Raw genomic sequence first — 21960 nt, forward strand, 5'->3', positions numbered from 1 at the left:
CCATCCCATCAATGAAGCAAATGTGAACGACAATCTAGTATCCACGCTGGTTTCCAATTCCCTGACCCTGCTGCTGCTCATTCACACCCTGTCCAAGTTTATTCAGATTACCCTGTCCACCAGGCTGTCTCCCCATGTTATCACCCTGGGTATAGCTGCTGCCACCCGCAGCACCTCCACCGAATTGCGGTCCCATCTGACCACCCATTTGACCACCCATTTGACTACCCATCTGGCCACCCATCTGAGGATCCTGACAAGGAGCAGTATGACTAGTCATCGAGTGAGACTTATGTTCCTGCGAGGAACTGGAATAGTTCTCTTCATTTTTGATGTGATTGTCCGTGAGGGGCTGTTGTCCCATGGAGCCTGTGTTGCTCATATTACTCGCGCCGCCAATAGAAGGTGCGCCTTGGGAACTCTGGAGGCCCTGGGAGCCCTGAAGACCCTGGGAACCCTGAAGACCCTGGGAACCCTGAAGACCTTGGGAATCCTGGAAGCCCTGGGAACCCTGGGAACCCTGACTGGGCTGAGATTGGAATGGGTTTGTGTGTTTGTTGACGTTAGCCCGGTTATCTAGTTTAATTTCATGGATTAGCCATGTGTTCACGATACAGACACGACCTTGTGACAGGGTGTGAGTGAGCTGTATGTACCTAGGTCACTATCGACGCGCGGATCCATCTTATTAGCGGTTTTCGACTCGTGTGGACCGGCATTGATATTGCCTGAACCGCCACTACCGCGCATGGAATTCGATCCGTATGAATCGCCACCATAGCCCGAGTCATTGTCGAAATTGCCTCGGTTATCTAATTTGGTTTGGTTAGATATCTCTCTAAAATTCAACCGTTAAGGAACAAGTCAACTTACCCTGGTCACTATCAACGCGTGGATCCATTTTGTTTCCGAACTTAGAATCGTGAGGTCCGGCGTTGAAATTTCCTGAACCACTACCGCGCGTAGTGTTTGATCCGTATGAATCAGAGCCCATGCCAGGGTTGGTGTTGGATGAACGGGTGTTCCGAGTATCCATACCGGAAGAGTTGAATGGCTTTGAGGTTTGGTTTTGGCTCGCGGTGTTGGAGCCGTAGGTATTGTGGGGTTCTCTGTCGTCGCGGTCGGTCACGGCGTCTTTGACTTTGTGCATGAAGTTGGACATTGTCGGATATAGTTTAATAAGAATAATATGAACTGATCTTGATGTTTGATATTTATTGAATTGCTGAGCTTTGATAATTTCGACCTGTTGTGATAGAACTGGTTGGATCGCTTCCTTACTCCTGGCTATCTATACGCTTATATGCTTCTCAGCCACTTTGAATCCTGGAAAAAACGATGACATACTCGTTCCTTGGAAGGCTCTGTGACGCCATAGCGTGAGGCGCCACCTGGATACAAGCAATAGATTCAATGGATGAGAACCTATCAATCATGTCGGTCTTCATCGTCATGACGTGTCCAGCAGGCTCAGACATCCAGATGTGGTGACAGGCTGCAAACGAATGACACTCGTCGTCATGTCCCGGATATTCAAAGACTGAAATAGGATATCGAGGAAATACGATTAGCGGGGATATAATGTCATGCTTTTGAGAAACTGGAGATCGTGGGGTCCTTACCACGGATTCTCGGGTGGATTCCATGGTTCACTCGTTCGGTGGTTCTATATTCAGGTTTTGAGAAAAATTAGCCCGAATACAGGTGTCATGACTACCCAGATAATGAAAATAAATTGTTTTTTCTATTTTCTAATTTTTCAATGAGGTAGACCGAGTTAGGGCTGTGCTGTGTTTCGAACCTTGACTAGGAGACTGGAATGGAGATTTTCAGAAGAAGCCATACAATAATGATTGGTGAATTAAGTGGGACCTTTAGCCGTGGTACAATAGAACGCGGCGAGGCTATTATAACTTGTTCGCGTCGATGCTAGCGTGATTGGTTGATGGCAGTCTGAAAAGGGACCGTATGTGACTGGTATTCGTCGGCATTCAGGCAGCTTCTGCAACTTCCCACCCAGAATTTAATTCATGCGCTTACTAAAGGTATTTCAGGCTATGTCTTGAATGTTGTATCAACCTAGTTGTGAAGTGTTGCCGGACTTATTCAATCAGTGCGAAGACCTATAAGTATACATTGTCTACGGAACTCCCCTACTGCAGTGATCAGCACCATGGTGCACTTCCTTCACCTTCTCTAATATTACATCCGACGTACTCACGAGGTTGGGTGGTAAGTGACCATCGTTGTGGTGGGCGAGTCTCATGTGGAATTCAATTCGGTAATGAAAATAATCGCGCGGCCTAGCCGTACACAACGATTGCCTTCATATTCTGACTGAATGTTATCTGTCTGGTAGTTTTACTGCCTCGGAGAGAGTGAAAACCAAGGTCAAATACTATATCAGCCGTCGCGGTCACTCAGCTTCGCACCATCGGCAGCGCAACTCTAGATAGAGACCTCACGATGCTGGCTAGGCTATAGAGGAACTAGAGGAATTTGTGTGGGATATGTGTTGAAGGGAAAGTTTTGTTGTGAAGAACTTTACTCTTTTGCATGATTTATGATGTGACGTGAAAAACAGAACTAGTACAATGGATGAATTTCAAGAAAGGAAGAGCCTTCCCTCCACCATGGAATGAAGTGAGAAACGAAGATTTATGCCCTACAGCATGCTTCGGAAGTGAAGATGTCTCTTTCGCTGGCGAACCTGTATAACCATCTGTAGTGTTTAGCTACTCTACCTTTAATATTCAAAACTGAATCATATCATAATTTGAGACGCGGTCTTTCTAAGCAAATACCATGAAATTTCCCGCTTAACGGCGGGAGACAACTAGTGCCCTCCCCCGCTCAGCGACTGACTTCAACCTTCGATTCTTCGATATCCTTCTTCTTGGAATTGACATCTAAATCGTGTTCTTCATATGCTGCGATAATTTCCTTCCTAACAAGTTCGGCAGCACTTGGAGGACTGGGCTTTTTACAGCACTGCTTCACCTCGCGTGTATACAAAAGCAAGCCAAACTTGCTCAAGATCCGATAAAATCGATCGTTGATATTCTGATTCCGGGAACTCTCGTTAAATAAGATGGGTTCTTCAGTAGACCAATACACCCGTGCTTTGGTGTATGCCAAGAATTGAACCTGATGACTGAAGAGTAAAAGCTCGAAGAGCCTTTCCATCCGAAGACCATCGTTTCCGAATTCTTGTGTCTCCTTAGCCGCCTAAGTACCGCATATTAGCCACCCAAGACTTTGAATTCAGATTATCGCGTGGGTTGGAAACTAACCGGGATACTAGAGCTTCTGGCGCTATCGCCGCCCTTTCCGTGGCGAATATGAAAAAGCCCAACATCCGAGGCAGGAGGCTGTTGGACTAGCATCTTGCGCCAACTTGCGTCCTTTCGTACGAATTGAGCCATGGTTGTGGCGTCTTTGGTCATGGTCAAGTCGGAGAAGTTGAACTCATAATGCTTCGTTCTGTCCCAGGCGGGAAAGAAAGAAGGAAAAGTCTCCTTCAATAGCGGATTAAGTATTCTTTCTTCCACTCCCCATTTGGAGTTCTTGATTGGAGTGAAGAAAAGGGCTTTTTGGATAGACGGTGACTTGCTGATCAGTTTCGCCCAGTCGTGACAGACTCGTTGGGCGGATGTGAGAAGCGTGCGCATATCCATCCGAGCCAGGATCAACTCCAGGATTTCAGGAATATCCAAACCTTTTTTAGTTGCTGATTTTGTCCTAATCTCAGTTTGCCACCGGGTGACAGCTCCATATACTGGACCTTCCTCAACGCGACTTGCCATATTTTCTGGTTGGGATCTCGGCATTTCTGAGTCATGATTCACTCTAAAGACGAACAATGGGAGCTCTTGACCTGTCCTTTGGGTGCGCCCTTCATGAAGGCCTAGCTGTGTTTTTTCGTCGTCAGCGGTTTATGAACTTTGTTTTGTGAATTGGCGTGACTAGGAATGTTGCTGTGTAATAATAAAATATCATGTTCACTCGCTTACGTGTATCGTTCGCTTACCCCTCGAGGTAATCAAGGCGGCCCCTTCAATTAATGATCTGCGCTAAAGCCTTGGCGTTGGGTCCAGAAAACAGTGTCAAGTGTTTTGGTGAAGCCAATCCCGAGCATAACTCGTCCTTCTCGAAGCCGGCTTGACCAAGACATTCATAGTAAGTCTTTACTGGCCTCCTCCACGTTATTTCCACATTTGTTCTTTTCATTCTAGCTAGGGCTTTTGTTTAGATCTTAAAGTGTCGTCAAATGAAGTCTGCTCCTCGTCTTCGTGTGCTTCATTTGCGTTTACACGCTGGCGAGTCAACCAAGTCGGAGGCTCGAAATTCTTATCCGCCCTAGTTGATATGACCAATACTGCATCTTATGCATACTGCTATGTGTGCCACATCCTGGTTTGTAGGCATCTCTGCCCACGGATCTGTGCAGTATAGCACCGAGACTACCTACCCTACCCACCTTTAAAGCTATGTATCATTCGTAATATAATATAGAGCCGGTTACTAACCATATTTTGTATGGCCGAAGCAAGTAAATGCTAGAGATCGCCGAGCTATAATCACGGCTTTCTGGAGGAGACCGTCGAGAAGAACCAGGATAGGGACTAGGGAGATAGCAGCTTTTTCACTACTTTTTATTTTTTTTCAATTCCGTGGGAATCATACAAATGATAACGGTGTGCGACCATCTTTGTCTTTGGAATCAGCTTCCCACTCGCGGAGGCCTTGAAGCCCATAATGCTAGAGGTTTTAAGGCATTCATATTGATCAACCTTACACCACTGCTACCTTAGAGTCAAAAAGGGGTTTCTGAGATCAAAATTGAACCGGATAGTGAGATCGCAATAGAACGAGCGGAGGTCGTACGTGTCTACTTCGAATATTATCATATGATCAGTTACGTCGGGGCGCCGAGGCCACCTAGGCGTAACAACCGTGACGTTCCTGTGAGGCACCTAAGCCGTGGCCATGAAAAGGTGGAAAGCAGATCAGCTCAAGCAAGTCAATTAGCTAGGCCCACACGTTCCAATCCTCTGAAACATACAGTATTGTTCTCTCCGTCCTTGGCACCAATCAATAACGAACCTAAGAGACCCACCCTTTTGTCCCAATTGCGTCTTTGGTATTCGAGGCTCATTTTACTATGAAAAGTCACGCTATCTTCGAAATACTATGAATACTTTGCTGGAAGCGCTAGATTGATTTAAGGCGTTCGACAACTCTCAGAACTTAAACAAAATCGAGTAACGAGACACGGTAAGTTCTGTGGCAACAACCAGGAGGCACATTAGGAGGCACATTACTTCTATAAGCATTTTTCAAACATATTTATAGGTGACGAATGCTACTACGCCCTAATGAAAACTTACTATAAACGGCCTTTGAAAGTCCACGTCCTATGTACGTTATCTCCCGTTGTATGGAATTCTTATCAATGCCCCTCTTACAATACCTTACAAAAAACCCGCACCCACCCGCAGAAGCTACCCGCATTTACCGCTCTGTCCCCCACGTATTCAGGTAAAATACACGTCCTCCAGCGGAGACAGCCGATCGCCGTCTTTTGCGCCGCGCGAACTTCAGGTCCATCTGATTTCAAGACCTGCAACGCTGCGAGGTCACTGATCATTGTGCGATACTACGCATACAAAACAAGAAGGAACAGCCTTGTTAATCTCCCCGTGCTGCGCCTGCCCTTTCTGGCGTCGAGCCTTCTCAAGGGAGCCGTTCATATATCAATCTGCCTCCCTGCTGTCGACGTAGAGTGATTTTCCACAGTGGACCCAGATCTGTGCGGTGCTTTTCGTCCTTTTAGAACTGTCCCAGTCTTGAAATAACTAGATTTGCACTTACTGGACGCATCATGGCCGAATCTTATGAGTTTACTGTTTATCGGGGCACTTTCATCCAGCTGCCCCGCGGGGACTCTAGCCGAAAGCCGGAACTTGTTCGCAATTGCGGTACCCTATGGGTATCCTCTACCGATGGCCGGATCAAGGGGTTTGACTGGCAGGCCCGGGACGATGCGACTTTTCAGGAATTGATGAGCCGCAATGGCTGGGTGGACGTTGATGCGGCTACCAACGGCAACGGCGTCAATGGTGCAACTGTCAATGTCAAGGTTGTGATTGCCAGTGAAGACAGAAATGAGTTCTTCTTCCCCGGATTTATTGGTATGTTCCTTTTCCCATTCACTCACTATCACCAGCTAACCATGACCAGATACCCATATCCACGCGCCTCAATTCCCAAATGTCGGGCTATTCGGCTCTTCCACTCTTTTGGACTGGTTGGAAACATACACTTTCCCCGTGGAATCAGGATTCGGATCTAAGTCAGATCCTAAAAACCAAGACAAGAATCCTAAAGATGCTCCGCCTTCTGCTCTTCGCATTTACGATCAAGTGGTTGCTCGAACACTTTCCCACGGTACTACATGCGCATCATACTTCGCAACAGTTCATGTCCCGGCAACAAATGCCCTCGCCGCACTCTGCCACTCACGTGGCCAGCGCGCTTTCATCGGTAGAACTTGCATGGACAACCCAGACTTCTGCCCCGAATACTACCGCGACCAATCCGCCGACGACTCCATTAGCGCAACAAGATCAACAATAGAGTACATCCACACTCTGGACCCAAAGGGAACTCTCGTCAAACCTATCGTCACACCCCGCTTCGTACCAACATGCACCCGCCCCGCCCTAGAAGGTCTGGGGAAATTAGTCGCAGAGTATAACCCACCCCTGCACATCCAAACGCATATCTCAGAAAACACAAACGAAGTCGCCCTCGTCAAGGACCTCTTTCCCGAATGTCCGAGCTACGCCTCTGTCTATGATACATACAATCTCCTCACATCGCGCACTATCCTCGCTCATGCAGTCCACCTGACAGCCGATGAGCGCGCATTGGTTCGCAAGCGCGATGCTAAGATCTCGCATTGTCCTGCGTCAAATGCTGCCCTCGGCTCTGGAATTGCCCCCATCCGCGTCATGCTCGATGAGGGTATCACCGTCGGTCTTGGAACTGATGTTAGCGGTGGATATAGTCCCAGTATTCTTGAAGCCGCACGCCAGGCTTGTCTCTCTTCTCGACTCCTGGGTCATACTACTGCTCACGCGGAATGCAAGCCGGTTAACGGATATGATAAGACGGAGGGACGGGAGAAGCTCTCTGTCGCTGAGGCCTTGTATCTCGCGACACGTGGCGGTGCCGCAGTCGTCGATATGGCAGATGAGATCGGTGGTTTCGAAGAGGGTATGATCTGGGATGCGCAGCTGATCGAGCTCGGAGGTGTCAGTGAACAGGGTGAATGCCCACTCGATGTCGTGTCGAATGGCAATGGAAGTCTTGTGAAGCCTGGCCCTGTGGGGAATGTCGATCTCTTTGGAGCTGAGACCTGGGAGGAGAAGATGCAGAAGTGGGTTTGGAGTGGTGATGATCGCAACACCAAGGCTGTTTGGGTCAGTGGGAGGTTAGTTCATCAGAGGGTTTAGACGGTATCCACCCGTAGATTATCTTTATGATTGTACGTGTTTATCTTTCGATTACTGTCTTGTGTATATATGGGGTTGTTAGAGCGGAATGTTGAGCCGTCAGGCACTTGTTACGATATAATAGATATGTCAATTTATTACTTGATGAACTACAGCTTGCAGCCACCTCCTGATGCATCCATAGTCTCACTGGAAGAGCTCGACGCAATCGAAGATCTAAGCAAACTCAATGTTAGGCCCAGGCTCAGGTGAAAGTTGACTGGATGAGAAGTATGTTAGACTCACAAAGTTAGGACTGAGATATGTATCTCCCGAGCTACCAGAGACAACAGAGATAGTAATCTAAAGCAATTAGTACACTGATTCAAAACCTGCAGTACGAATACCCTTACCGTGTTTGTCCCCGCGACAATAGTTCCCGCCGGGATCGAAACGTCATAAACCTCACCAAGACCACGGTACGCACCGCGGGTAACACCCCGCGAATTCAAATTCGTAGGAGCCGAGGGGATAGATCCCGTATAACTGTTAACCGTAGCTTGAGGCCGACCACCTGCAAATGAAAGAGTCGTCCCGATTCTCAATGTCGCAGCACCGGTTTGGGAAGAAGTCGCGGTAAAGCTGATTGTCAGTGGCGAGTTTACGGATTTGAAAATTGCCATAGGGAAGTCGCTTTCGGAGGAAGTGCCGACTTTATATGTACCCGGGCTCCATGAGGACATTCGGCTGTCGGAGGGGTGCATGCGGAGTTGGCTGGCGGCGTTACGGAAGCCGGTTGGTCTTTCTTATGTTAGCATGGAAGATAGAAACAGATAAAGGGGATTATTACTGTCCATCCCAATCACCAATTTTGAAGATTGTCGTTCCGGTAGTCACAGATCCAGAAATGCTCTTTGACGCGGTTGACCCAGCGGTGACTGTCACAGATGATGTGGCCACAACATATTCGCCTTGGTAGTAGACCATAGAATAGGTGCCAGGTTTCATGGCCGGCGAGGTGAAGCTTCCACTTGACGAGGTATATGTCCAGTATTGTGCATCATCGTTGTACCAGTGGATGACCCAGTCAAAGGAAGAGTCCGCTCCCGATGCAGTTCCTTTCACGTATCCCCTTCCAGAGGTAGCGACGTATCCCTCAATATCCAGGTCCGCGAAGAATGAGGTATCGATGTCGGTGCTGGGGGTACCGCTGCGGCTAAAGTACATCAGATATGGGCCGTGCAGACCCTGGCGGTAGGATTCGGTTTGGACGTGGCCCGAGTTCTATTTAGTCAACATTTGAGGGGAAGTTTGGGGGAGGCGGTTTCTTACCATGTACCAGTAAAGACCGGTATAGGTGCCGACGTTGTTCGTGTTTATGTCGCTTCGGGGTGTCAGTCAAGATACCACACTTCCGAAAAAAACAATAATATTTATTTTACCGATGGAAAGGTCCGCCAGCTGATGTCTCATACTGGTTGAGAATCATACAGACGCGATGGGCACTACCAGACACGCCTGTTCATTGTCAACTTCCGAATGCCATTGGTGAATACGGATACTTACAGTGTCTCAGGTCATCAATAAACCGCTGGCTAGAGTAGAACTTGCTTCGTGTTTCTCCATCGACGAGGAACTTGCCACCGTCAGCTTGTTTAAATCTTCGTCGTTCCAGTAACGACTCACCACATCAGATGCCTCGATGGCAGTACCGCCGTCAATGTTGGAGACATCGCCGAAAGGCTCCTCGTTGGGAAGGAGATCTGCGTTTAGTCGGGCAATGTATCGCAACTCTCCGATTGAAGGCTCTACAACCAAATCAGTATAATTCCCGATCTGCGCCCTTAGATACGAACCGGCAGTCGTATAAGTTGCCATGTAGATAATTGGGTCACCACTGTGCGCGATATAGTAATGAATCAAAGTATCGGTTTTACAAGTGATCTTGATATAATCGCCTACTTCAATCAGCTTCCTGTCCACGCATTGCAAAGACTCCACTCACCAGTCTCTGTCGCCGACACTGTCGCGGTGCCAAGACCGGATCCGATATGCGATCCAGTCGACTGATACTGCAGCTCTGAACCATAATAGTTTATCGAAGTGATATCACAATTATCGCGATCGACGGTAAATTTCAACGAGTTCGATGAGCCAGCATCAACCACGTATGAGCCGGTGTTAGTAGTGAGACCGAAAGCCGCGTTGGCAGCTTTACCCCAAAGAGCTAGTGATGCGACAAATAACGTAGAGGAAAACATCTTGCTGGATTTGTACGAAATTTTTATTCTCTTGTTTGAAAATACGCCGGCTGTCTGGTTTATAACGACAGCTGGTACTATGAATCTTCAGCTAAACCCTGCATCCTGAGCGGTGGAGATTTACCACTAGTCTATCCTCTATCCCTGCATGGCGTCCGGAGATCGTTCTGCATTTGACTTCGGTTCCACCAATGTGATAGAATGGTTGATAATTCAGAGAGGGGGATGAACCCCTTTAGCCACGGCTGTTATTGATTTTCACCGAGAATATTATATACTTAACCTTAAGTAATCCCAGCTTTATCCAGCACCTGAATACCGCTATTAATTCACCTTTGTGCATGTCTTGGCGTAGGCGGCTTGCCACGAGCCCCTTCAATTCCGGTAGAGTGATGGTGGTTTCAGCACGCCGGACGGGATGGAATGTGTTGGATAGTCCTCTCAACTTGGATGCCATATCTTCTTGGCTGAAACAGTAGCTTGAAATTCACAAAATAGCTCTGGTTTCTTTTTGCTTCACTTTACCGGTGAACAGTAGTAGGACTAGATCTCGGCTTATCCTGTAACGAAGACCGACGGCTCACACCACTCGCTGCTGCCAAGGAATGATTGCGCGGGGTATTTTTGGGCATAATTTGTCTGATTGGTGGATCGTTAAGAGAAAGAGATGCGTCCTTTACATGCGTACTGGATAATGTCTGGCAACTCTTGGCTTTCCCTTTCCGTTTTAGTGCTCACCCCTCGCCGCTTTTTGCTCGCTGAGTAAAATTGAGCTCGCCCCTGAGCAGCCTGAGTTGCTCAGTTAGTATTACGTACTCGTAAATTCCACTCACTGGGCCTGGCCTGAGTGTCCTGATTCGCTCACTGTGGTAGGCACGAAATCATTTCAAGCAACCATGGAAACATTGTGGCAATCATTCGCAACATGTATCGGCCGCCGAGTGCCCAGAGCGAGTAATTTATCTTGAATGAACAAGCTCCACCATAGACGCTTTCGAAATCCTCGATGGGTGACAGAAATATCCAGGTTCTCAGGGTCACAATGCAATCCAATCTTGAAAGCAATGGATAAGCCCACACCGATCCAGTGCCAGGTATATTTTGGATCATCTAACTTGGGGTTTCAAACCCCGGCTGAATCAAGTGTTCCGTCTGGACCGTGACGGCAGTCGGAAAATCGGCCACGTTAGCCCCGTCACGATATACGAATCAAGCTTCTCTATGAAAGGATGTGAATCCTCCATTGTACGGTAGTGAATTTGCTTCTCCCCATTCAACACGAGCACACTGTCAAAAAGCTCATAAACCGTTTCCAGCTCGGTAGAGAGTCACAATTGATGCAAGGTCAAGGACGTCTGTCATCGCTCGGATTGCCTTAACATACTCCAAAGCACTGCTAGCATTCAGCCCACGAGGGGATGTTGTTCCAGCAATAAACCCGAGCCTTTGGTGCCGAGATATTCAATAAGAGAAACGCGTTTTCGCTCTCCTCCGGACACCCCTCAAACAAATTCATTTCCAACCTTGTTGTCATGAGTATGTTCAATCGACATCGACTGAGGAAGGAAGTTCTTCATTTAACTTGGAATCGTTTCTTGTGCTCCGCGCCGTCCGGGAGCCGGGTGGAGAATTGTCAGGCAGGTTGCGAAATCGAGCGTCTGACCTACAGTCAGTCTTCTTCGGTATTCATAACAATCTGGCCCCGATATATGCTAGCATCGGAGGCTTTCATGGATCCATGCCAGACGTCACCCTCAATAGAGGAGTATCCGCGGCCTCGGTTGGATGGAATGTTGAGAAGCGTGGTACATCCTGCTTGATCCTCTGACAAGTGCTAGTATAGTTATTCATGTAGTTGTTGGTGCCTACCTTGGCTATTTTAACGACCAATATGAAGTATCAATACAATTTCGGAAACTAGAATATCAAGTTAAAACACAAAGTCCCGAGGTTGAGTGCGGAAGCTTCAAGCAGGTAGGCTAAGCCCCTTGGGCACCGACTCGCCGAGAGCCGAAGTCACGGGATCGGTATATGAACCGCGGTCAGCGCGTCTCGGGTAGTTATTTCGTGGGATTCTCTCGCGTCTCGGCTACAGGAAGAATGGTCCCATTGAGTGGAATATCTCGATAAATACAAAAAGGGGCTTCGGAGACCAAAGCACAGATCCAGGTTAGTGCTCGCTGCGCCAAAATTTACTCAGGAGTGAGCATCGCAAGAACATACAGCTCTACATCTCTAGGCTTTCTTGAGATATGAAAATTTTAGGAAGCAGTGTTTCACAGAGGTACATCCGTGCCCGAGCCCGGGACAGGAAGAGCTTCCGACCTTTAAACTCTCCGTTGGCATGATTTTGCTACAGGACGCCCGCCCCAGAGAATTTTGTGTTAGCCCCGGATAATTGCAGTTCAGCTTCAACGTTACAATTCCGGGCAGAAATTATCTTCCTCAGATATTTTTTCAAGTCCGGCTCATAACCGCACTGGGTGCTAGAGGAGAGGCCCTGTGTATAGAAAAACCAGCACAGGGCACTAGGAGTGGCAATTATATTTGGAAAACTGCTCGCACGCCACAGAAGTTTACCAGTTGTAGGCAGTCTTAGGGTGTTGCAAGCCAGCCAGATCGACGATATTTCTCATCTTGCAGGAGTCTGGAAGTGGGAAACTGGGGTAATCACATGACCTCACCGGCTAGGTCGGACAAGAGAGTCTAATCTCGTTCTTCCACCTGGGACATATCACCATTCCCGTTCTTAGCAAAATGCCTTCTGGAACTCAGCATACCAGATCCCACGAGCTAGACGGGCCGCGTAAACGGCATCGGACGGCCATTGCATGCGATGATTGTCGTGAGAGAAAACGCAAATGCGACGGAATCAAGCCCGTATGTGGCGCGTGTTCTAAACGGCCCTTCCCAGATTGTGTATGGAACGAGGAGCGGAACACCAAAGGACGGGACAGTAGGTAAGAGTGGTTTATGATAGTAGCATGGTCAATTGATATGCCCAAATTAGTATGGAGATCTGATGGATCGCAGCTACGTAAGGTCGTTAAGGTCGCGGGTCAAGGAGCTAGAGGAGGCGCAAGGGCGGCACCTTGCGACGGTCGGCAAGTCATTGGAATCTGTTGGCCAAGCGAATCTCGCGAACCGCACGGAGTACCAAAATCGACCTGCTCTCTGTGCCACTGATTCAACTACGACAGAAAATGCGGTCGAGACCCGGTTCGATTCGGCAGGAGACCATCACGTCTCTGAGGCTGATGCGATCGCAAGTCCAACCGATACTATTTTCCCAATGCATATTTCGAGAACAGAAAGGACGTCTGTTAGGAATGCTTCTCGTGAAACCCTCGATACCATCTGCGGGGACAACAGCACTGGAGTAGATGCTATGGGTGCCGCTTGCTCCTTGCCGAGAGACGAGACAGATGCGTGCCCCCAACATCGGCTGGAGTACTTTGGTCCCTCGAGCACTGTCAGCTTTCTCAGTAAGGCGCGTCAGGCAATGGGCCAAGATGGGCCGTCCAGCCGTAGCCACCATTTTGGCGCTATGCACCCAAATGAGGCTGATTTTGTAGGCGGCTTTCCTTCCTATAAATCGCGGTCTCTAGAGTCTATTGAATGCGGCAATGTTGACTCTATGCTTGGATTAAGTGTTCCTCCGCGGACTGAGGCAGATGCCTTGGTGGAGAGCTACTGGACGTGGTTCCATCCACTGTACCCTTTCATGCATCAACCGTCTTTTAATGAACGCTACTTGGCCGTTTGGGGATCTACCTCGACCAGATCGTCTAATCAGCTCTCGGAACACCCCAGGCCAACCAACTGCTACAGATATATCGGTGACAGACTCTTTCATTGTCTTTTAAATGCCATTTTTGCATTGGGAAGTCATTTCAACCCAGCAATTAAGGAGAGGAACCGTGATCATACAAGCCTTGTCTTCTTTGAACGGGCAAAACGACTCCTCGATTTCGATACGTTGGCAAATGGAAGCCTGGCTCTGGTTCAGACACTGCTTCTCATGGGGCAATTCCTCCAGAGCACCAATATGTCTAGTGCTTGTTGGAATATTGTTGGAATGGCGATCAGGGTCGCACAGGGGATTGGACTTCATCATGAACCAGATAGATACGACCAGTCATGTTGTTCCAAGGAACCGATAGGTCAAGCCGAGACGGAATTGCGCAGACGAGTTTGGGCAGGATGTGTTTTACTTGATCGGTAGCTATTGCCCTCTCTAGCCCCTATTATGAATGACTTGGCTAATATCTGCAACAGGATCCTATCCCTGGCTTACGGACGCCCACTGATGATCCATCCGATCTTGTCGCACAACAACTGCCTTCTGCCATCCGCTATTGATGATCAGTTCCTAACCCAGTGGCCAGAACCACCCGGCTCACAGCCAGAAAATGTCATCAGCGTAATAGAATGCTATGTTCAGGCCATCAAGCTGCAGGAAATCCTTGGCCGGGTGATTGCCACATTATACAACGAGAGCCGTGATATAGGGAAAGATGGCCGAGAGCCAGGTGTGGGTGCCAGGTATACGGCTAACTCCACGGTACCCAATGAGGCTAAAGACTATGATCTTCAAATGCTGCTAAACTTGGACAGTTTGCTAATTTCATGGCACAAGAGCTTGCCTGCTCATTTAAAAGTGTATACATACCAAACAAATAACGGTCCTGGCGGGTTCTCTCATGGAGAGCAGGGCTCTATGTTTCGCAGACAGGCGAATGCCCTGGAGACTAGGTATGCAACACCTTCTCTCGCTTCCTTAATAGCGTTGAAGCCAACTGAAACGAAGATACCTATACATCCGACTTATCATGCTCCGTCCTGCACTGTCCATTGTAAGTGGCTTGGCTAAAAGTCATACGAAACTGCCACTAGACCATGATGCAACCGACTCCACTATGGAATGGACGATGCTTCTCAAGGCGGCCAGCCTTTGCATCTCAGTTGCGCAGCAGCTGGTCTCTCTGGTTACAGATAATGCGGAGTCGGACACGAGTCTCCTTCCGCCCCCTTGGTATAGTGTTTTCTGTATGTCTCTCAGTTAACTGAAACCATGACTAGATGAAAGGGACTGCTCTATCTTTAACATCACGCTTATCGGTCAATGCAGATATTCATGGCTGTGCAATCGTCATTCTTATCGGCCGCCTTTGCTATAAAAACCAAAACCAGTCCCAGAACGGACCTTCACCCTTAGACAGCTGGAATAGATGCCTTTCCTTTCTCCGTGGCTACGAAGCCCACAGTCGATCAGCCCGACGCTGCTGTAGGGTCCTAGAATTAGCCCAAAGTGAGATATCCAACTATAAAAACAGTGTGCTATCCACCCCCAGTCAACTGCAAATATGACCATGATGCCTAACATGACGTTGATAGGCGAAAGTGAATTGAGTGATTCAAATACTACTTACCCAGAGACATACGAGACGGTATCAGGCAGGGATGCTAATGCAGGACCACCTAGGGCAGACTTTTCACGATTTGATGCTGGTTTTCTCTCCCAGAATTTTCAAGATGACTTTGCTTTTGATCAATTGGGTTCAGGCTGGGTGGGTGACTCAACAGATATGACCTGGCTTTCATACGCCCCATTTCTGGAGTAAGCATTGCCGACGAATGTCATTTAATATGATTAGTTTGGTATCCTTGGTTTCAAATAACCATATAAATCATAAGCAATTATCGAGCGGCGCATCTCATGCGTCTTGATTCGCGGCCATAATACGACTGTTTACAACCGCCATGCTTCCAAAATCGTTAAAAAATCGCTGAAAGCGCTCGGAGGGAAGTCAGACAGTCCGCAAAAGATGATATTAAGATTTGTTGAAGTTGACTCTTTGTGCCAACATGGATTAATGTAATATTACGCCAGGGACGGTGGGAGCGCGCCAAGGTCACTGTGGTAGGAAACCCAGGGACACCAGGCTACTCGATACCAGTGGGTTACAGTATCGGCTTTTTTCCACTTCAGGTAACTGCAAGAGTCTTCACGTTTCTAATCCGGGACTCTTGAATGTATTTTAATTGCTCGTTGTGCGATGAGGCTGAGCGAGTGTTAATTGCAGTAACTCCATCTTCGTAACAGCTTAATTGTCAGTGTTTGCGAAATCACACTCTTCTCTATTGTTTTTGTATTACACTTAGTTGTTTGAGAAGAAAAATGAAGTACCTTCTCCCCATTAGGCTTTCGTCTTTTTTCATCGACAATAAAATCTTCTTGAATACACATGTTTCGTCCCATCACAAGCAATCATGACTCTCTTGGAACGGAACAAAAACGCGGGTAAACGTATAACTACATACAAAAATGCAGCCTTTCCTGGATGATTATCTGCTGCATATCCATCATGGAAGTGCAGCGCCTCGCGGAATATCAACCTTTGCTGTACTCACAGTACACTTAGTACGCTTGTTTGCCATCGCCTGAAAAGAACTCTCATCGCTAGGGACTTTGTTCGTCACAAGAAACAGTGTCTGACCATCCTCACCGTCGAGGGTACATGCAGTTGCGCGCCCGTCCACCTTAATCTGGTGAGTAATGTTGCCTTGAGCATCTAGCCTGATAAATCGCTCGTAGGATAGCATGCTGAGCCACATGCCATCGTCTGCATCCATGCATCCAACCATCAATGGAGAAAGTACCTTTATTTTCGTCTAGTGGTGCTGCAGAAGGGGGTGACCATATTTTCTGGCGATTTTGCAGCTTGCCGTCATTTCCAATATCGAATTTGGTAAGCTAGTGTGCAAAAGTCTCCGCTAGAATCAAAGAATTGCCGCTGCTATTTATCATCAGGGCATTGGGAAAAATCACCTCCTCTGCAGCTACTTCACTATGCCATCGATTTCGATAATCAACAGACGGCCTGCTTTGGGTTGCTCTCCATGAAGAACTCGCGCTCCAACATCGTCCATGTACACCCGGCCGGTCCGGTCAATAACCATGTCACCGCAATAGCCAGTCATGACTCAGGATGTTTCCGCGTACAGCTCGGACTTGCCATCGCTGAATTGATACAGTTTGGCGTCGAACATGGACGAGTAGATCGGCGACCCGTCGGCAGCGAAGCACATGCCGTTGGGCTGGTTTTCAATCTCCAGCAAGACCTGCTTCTCGCCCGAGGACGTGTCGATGGTGTAGATTCGGCACCCTGTCATGTCGCTAACGTACAGCATTCCATTGTGAAAGCAAGAACTTTCACCGAAATACATGCCATCGGCGAGAAACTTATGGGGCAGTTGTTTCACGCCGAGAAACATTTGGTCGGTCGCCGAAGACATACTGGAATAGGACTGGTATACTGCACTGACAGGTATTTCTTTATTTTTTGAGATGATAAGACTGGTGACATTAAAACAAGAATGTCGTAAGGGGGGTACTTATAGGTACCAATTCCTTCCACTATCCGTTCGTCGGCCACACATCCCGCAACCCCCCGCATACCCATACTCCATATCTCTGTATCCAGGCCTGGGAATTATAGGAACCATTCCAGAAAGGTAGGGGGCAGCGAAGAGATCGGGTGATATCGCGAATACTAACAAATGCTAAAAGTCATTCAGCTAATCGACTTACATCCGGGAGGACATCCGCGTCCACAAAGATCTCTACCCGGAATCAGAACCGGAAACATTAGCCGACTGCGAACAGTGGAACCTGGCCCAAGCGCATACCACGGAAGTACGGTCCAGTGCATTGACACGCCCAGTTGAGGATGGTCGAAACCGCTTGTCTTTCGATTTGTTTTATTTTCTTTTCTTTCCCGCTTATCCACAGGGCCGACAAAGGTATAAAAAGGCAAGCAACAACGATGCGTGTGCTTAGCACATGGCTTAGTAGTCCTCGATTCGTGAAGATTCAAGAACATCGCAATGTATGTTTTGAGCTTTCTATGTATTTTTCTGGCGGGTGTAGTAACAAACGTGGGCCGTGCAGAGGACTGACTACCCGCTAATCTGGCAAGATCTGAGACACGATAGATATCCATCGCTTTGTGCCACCACCGGAGACGGACAAGCGCTAAGAGTGGACTTAGTTATAGAATATATAGTCTGGTAATATCTCTGGCTTGTAAACCGCAGCAGGCTTGGGTTTCTTGCTTTAGCGTTCTCGTTCTGAGTTTCAGCGGACTTCCGGCTAGCGTCTAGGATCTTTGTTACTAGGGTTTGGGAGTTACAGCGTAACTCACCCACAATTAATCTTAGGGTGGATGCTTACTTGAATGCCCTTCAGCACAAGCACAATTCAAACTAGTATTTATCTACGAACAACGTAGGGGCAAAGGTGTCCGCGACAAGTATATAGGTCATATTCTCCATTGAAAGTCATCTTACTCTATCTTTGTGAAAAGGGTCTCTGCGTTCTTGAAATAAATCTGGTCTCGCAGATCCTGATCCAGAGGGAAGCTGTCCAGAATCTGCTTGAATCCAAGGGTCTTATCGGGGGATGCGTAAGGGTAGTCAGATCCTGCACAATGTATTAGTGACAAGAATAGACAAAATGGAGCATGTGGAGCAGCTTGCCGTAAAGAAGGTGGTCATGGGGAATGATATCTAGAACTAGGTTGAGCACAGCCTTCGAGCTAGAAAGTGCCAGATCGAAGTAGAACGACCGAAAGTCCTCTAGAATTTCCTCGGAGGTCTTCCCATTAACTCGAGCCGTGGCGGCTGCTTCCCGGGACACAGTGGTAATGCGGGTGATCAAAAATGGGAGAGTGCCTCCGGCGTGGGAGAGGATAACCTTGCAATACGGGTAACTCCTCATTGTATTGGTGATAATCAGATCGACGGCCGTCCTCGTTGTCTCATGAGGGTAATCGATAACCGGTTGTGGAAGGAAGGGGTTGACCCGAGTCGTATCGGCGGGATGGGTGGGGTGGATAAAGATTACAGCCCTTCTGGAGTTCAACTCCTCCCAGATAGGCTTGAATTCTGCATGACCTAGATATTTGTTTTCAGGGCCATATCTGGTGAAAAAAGTGACACCTTCGGCTTTCAGCACATCAAGAGCGTATCTGATTTCTGCCAAGGTGCCCTCGGTATCAAGAAGGCTCGGTAAGGCTGCAAAGAAACCCCATCTCTTCGGGTCTTCGTCACGCTTAGAGGCAGCGTATTCGTTTGCCTTACGGGCCAATGCCCTTCTCTTTTCATCGGTAGGGGCGATGACTGCTCCAGGGGCAGTCAACGACAAAATTGCCTTGGTAGTGCCATTTCTTTCCATAGATGCAATAGAGCCCTCAGGCGACCAGGGAGGTGTTGGCCAGCCAGAGGGGTCACCCCCGGCTTCCTCAACAGCTGTGAGTGCTTCTTCAGTATCTGTTAATTACCGTGCAGTATATTTCAATTTACCTTGCGCATAGAAGTCGGGTACAAAGTGGTGGTGGGTATCAATTAGACTCATTTCGAAATAGTGCTGTTGATCAAATGGTATGACTTTATTTGGGATTCGAAAGAGGAAGGCAACTCATTAAAAGGGCCGCACTGGGTGCACCTCTGGCTCAATGCTGCGTCTCTGGACGCCGACTTACCCGAAAGTAGATTGCGGCAAGTGCGGATGGCACTTTGCTATTCACATCCGCACATCCGCCCATTTGCAGATGGCACTTTGCTATCCGCATCCGCACATCCGCCAATTTGCGGATGGATGGCTCACCTTCCGCCGGCGGGAGGAAGTTATTATATATCGCTTCCAGGTAGCTGATTGCCTTTAATGACATACGCTTAGTTAATGGCTCATATGCCGTATGGAGCTTCCTCGTTGGCCTTTTAATACGTTCGCTGGCGATCTAGAACTTGTTGTTAGCGTACTGGCGGTCGATCATAAGCTTGAAGTTATCCAGGACGGCTAGAATATCATTTGTAGAGACATAGAGATCTTGTTTCAGAAGCCAATGCGAAGCCTCGGTACGGGAGATCGCCGCCTCGCCTCGATAGAGATATTGGTCAGTGTAGAAGCGAAGGAAGTTCTTAGGGCAGCTATCAATCCATTCCTTCAAGATATAGGTAGAAATGTCAGCAAAGACAGGCGCCTCGTATCTTGTCTGAAAAGCTACCCATGTGGCATCAAAGTCAGCCTGAGATGATACATAGATAAGGCAGTTCCATCGCTTCATCATCTTAGTCCAGCCCTCTTCCTGGATAGCTAGTAAAGCCTCATGGACTGGCTTCTCACTGAGGCTGGATGCCGGCAAGGTAATCCAATTAATCTCAGTAAGATCCAGAAGCCCTTGAGGACCTGACTCTGACTGAATAATATATTGTCAATAGGTCCCACTCCGTTGGAGTGGTCATTAAATTGCGCCCAGATGGTCAAACGTCTCCAGCAAACTACAGTGCACTACGCGGCCATTTTATTGCTATACCACGGGACCCAAAATCTCTCCTTCAAATATTGCTGAGTCCAGAGTTGCAGTTCACTGAGCTCATCAAAGTATTCTGGCCCGGGAGTCGATCCCCCTACCGAATCTAATATGCAGCCAATTTTGAGTGTTCGTAAATACAAAGTGATTGTTGCTCTTCGCTATCTCGTGCGATATAATCCTTTGTACGGAGACATTGCGATAGATCATTGAGCTGTGGATCACTGGCCCGACGATTTCATACCTTCGGATTCATAGCGGTAGGTGATATGTTTGAACGACACGGATCACCACGAACGGGCGGCCTATATTATCAATTTGCAAAAAGGCAAATACGAAAACGACTGGCAAGCCGCAGAGGACCACCGTGACCATTTTACCGACGATAACCTTCCATTTACCGCTTCTGGCACCGTTGACTTGAATGGAGATCGCCAAAACCCTGACCTGCGTCTTTTTTGAACATGATATATACCCTTATCGACGACCCACCGCTCGACATACAACTTCTATATACCTTCATGAACCACGCGAACCATACTATTCGACTGGCTACCTCTCAGCAACTAAACTCTATGATTGAATATAGCATTTGAGGCTAGGCATCACTTCTAGATTATTGGCAGGATCCTCATTATCTTACATCTGCTTTCCCGACGCTTTTCCCAGTGGGTGTTAGAGGTCATCTGGACCGTCTATCCTATTGTATCTATTTCCCTTGTTGCTTTCCCGAATTGGGCACTTCGTCACTATAGTCGGAGGTAGACCTCGTTAAAAACATTTAGAGGGCGGACATGCGGAACCTCCGCCCGGCCCTCCGCCCTCTAAATGTTTTTAACGAGGTCTAATTGGTGATCTGCCACATTCCTGAACGTTGAGCATCCCAGGGGCCACCGCTCGCCGCATCCAGTGCAACATTCTTCAAAACAAACAAGGAATGGACATTGGAACACCGAATGCCTAAATAATTCGATTTGGGAAGACGAATGGCAAGTGAAGTAATGTTTGATTGCTTGGAGACTTGACTCAAGTCTATAACAATACTAAGCCTAAAACATTGTCTACCCCGAATCTTGTCCTCATATCGTGAATGGCCTATTGCTTCGGCCTCTAACAATATCTCGGCTCCCGAGATGATCACCGAGCCATTTAGATCCTGGTTTCGGGTCCTCCACCACCCGCACGATTCATTCGCGTGGTGCCTTTTTTTAGGCTGCCTTCCCAATTCGGACAACATCGACAAACACCACAGGCTCACTCCACACTGCAGCACTCGCTTTGGGTTGAATGTCTAAGCTTGGTAACCCTCATATTTGGGCCTACTGTGACCATGCCCCACACCCACCGACGGCCTCCGTAAAAGAAAACTCTATACGTCGCATGCACTACCCAAACACTAAAGCATGCAAAAGCAGGGTCCAGCACTCATCTGGAAGGAGATAAGAATCCGCCCCGCAGCCTTGTTCCCACACCGTTCCAGTCGTCCCTGAAACGTGATGCCAAGATGGGAGGTTGCATCAAACCGCACGCGACGATCAGGATCGGTCTCTGGTGTGTCTACCGGAGTCCCGCCGGTCCAGTTAGATCGTGAATCCACATGGGCAACTCCATCTGTGTATGCGTCTGCCTGCGATGCAAACAATCCTTGTTTTCATATTGTTCTGGTTTGGGGATTTGATTGTCCATTTGCATATATATCCACCGCGGATCATCATGTTTTCTCTCTACAACTCTGATCTTGCGTCGGGGGATCTAGTTGATTTGCGCGATATATTGACAAGATGCATTTCTTCGAGGTTGCTGCGGCGGTTGCCGTGTTTTCGG

The 21960-nt window shown here is 48.0% G+C and overlaps 9 protein-coding genes across 9 annotated transcripts; 2 read left to right on the forward strand and 7 right to left on the reverse strand.

The window, feature by feature from the left end:
- Positions 1 to 34: 34 nt before the first annotated feature.
- N7443_007339 (uncharacterized protein) lies at positions 35 to 1162 on the reverse strand (the record flags this gene model as incomplete). The annotated part of the gene is made up of 3 exons (XM_056887395.1): positions 35 to 576; positions 657 to 812; positions 874 to 1162. The coding sequence occupies 3 exons, from the start codon at positions 1160 to 1162 to the stop codon at positions 35 to 37; spliced, it is 987 nt and encodes a 328-aa protein (XP_056739086.1).
- A 1691-nt stretch (positions 1163 to 2853) lies between these two features.
- Positions 2854 to 3806, reverse strand: N7443_007340 (Sterol 24-C-methyltransferase; the record flags this gene model as incomplete). Its single annotated transcript, XM_056887396.1, has 2 exons — positions 2854 to 3228; positions 3294 to 3806. The coding sequence occupies 2 exons, from the start codon at positions 3804 to 3806 to the stop codon at positions 2854 to 2856; spliced, it is 888 nt and encodes a 295-aa protein (XP_056739087.1).
- Positions 3807 to 5884: 2078 nt separating this feature from the next.
- N7443_007341 (uncharacterized protein) lies at positions 5885 to 7520 on the forward strand (the record flags this gene model as incomplete). Its single annotated transcript, XM_056887397.1, has 2 exons — positions 5885 to 6194; positions 6244 to 7520. 2 exons carry the CDS (start codon positions 5885 to 5887, stop codon positions 7518 to 7520), a joined length of 1587 nt encoding a protein of 528 aa, XP_056739088.1.
- A 216-nt stretch (positions 7521 to 7736) lies between these two features.
- Positions 7737 to 9760, reverse strand: rglA (putative rhamnogalacturonase B; the record flags this gene model as incomplete). Its single annotated transcript, XM_056887398.1, has 9 exons — positions 7737 to 7862; positions 7913 to 8300; positions 8350 to 8783; positions 8832 to 8883; positions 8942 to 9017; positions 9066 to 9135; positions 9186 to 9307; positions 9356 to 9457; positions 9505 to 9760. 9 exons carry the CDS (start codon positions 9758 to 9760, stop codon positions 7737 to 7739), a joined length of 1626 nt encoding a protein of 541 aa, XP_056739089.1.
- A 2757-nt stretch (positions 9761 to 12517) lies between these two features.
- N7443_007343 (uncharacterized protein) lies at positions 12518 to 15384 on the forward strand (the record flags this gene model as incomplete). The annotated part of the gene is made up of 6 exons (XM_056887399.1): positions 12518 to 12720; positions 12794 to 13981; positions 14039 to 14305; positions 14378 to 14515; positions 14637 to 14809; positions 15158 to 15384. The coding sequence occupies 6 exons, from the start codon at positions 12518 to 12520 to the stop codon at positions 15382 to 15384; spliced, it is 2196 nt and encodes a 731-aa protein (XP_056739090.1).
- A 742-nt stretch (positions 15385 to 16126) lies between these two features.
- Positions 16127 to 16408, reverse strand: N7443_007344 (uncharacterized protein; the record flags this gene model as incomplete). The annotated part of the gene is made up of 1 exon (XM_056887400.1): positions 16127 to 16408. The coding sequence occupies one exon, from the start codon at positions 16406 to 16408 to the stop codon at positions 16127 to 16129; it is 282 nt and encodes a 93-aa protein (XP_056739091.1).
- Positions 16409 to 16747: 339 nt separating this feature from the next.
- On the reverse strand, positions 16748 to 17059 carry N7443_007345 (Phosphate-repressible acid phosphatase; the record flags this gene model as incomplete). Its single annotated transcript, XM_056887401.1, has 1 exon — positions 16748 to 17059. The coding sequence occupies one exon, from the start codon at positions 17057 to 17059 to the stop codon at positions 16748 to 16750; it is 312 nt and encodes a 103-aa protein (XP_056739092.1).
- A 1198-nt stretch (positions 17060 to 18257) lies between these two features.
- N7443_007346 (amidohydrolase family protein) lies at positions 18258 to 19178 on the reverse strand (the record flags this gene model as incomplete). The annotated part of the gene is made up of 2 exons (XM_056887402.1): positions 18258 to 19093; positions 19127 to 19178. 2 exons carry the CDS (start codon positions 19176 to 19178, stop codon positions 18258 to 18260), a joined length of 888 nt encoding a protein of 295 aa, XP_056739093.1.
- Positions 19179 to 19563: 385 nt separating this feature from the next.
- N7443_007347 (uncharacterized protein) lies at positions 19564 to 20392 on the reverse strand (the record flags this gene model as incomplete). Its single annotated transcript, XM_056887403.1, has 2 exons — positions 19564 to 20022; positions 20381 to 20392. 2 exons carry the CDS (start codon positions 20390 to 20392, stop codon positions 19564 to 19566), a joined length of 471 nt encoding a protein of 156 aa, XP_056739094.1.
- Between the last annotated feature and the right edge of the window lie 1568 nt (positions 20393 to 21960).

Source organism: Penicillium atrosanguineum, assembly GCF_028827265.1.
Source record: "Penicillium atrosanguineum strain IBT 20685 chromosome Unknown utg000006l_segment0_segment0, whole genome shotgun sequence".
Lineage (NCBI taxonomy): Eukaryota > Fungi > Ascomycota > Eurotiomycetes > Eurotiales > Aspergillaceae > Penicillium > Penicillium atrosanguineum.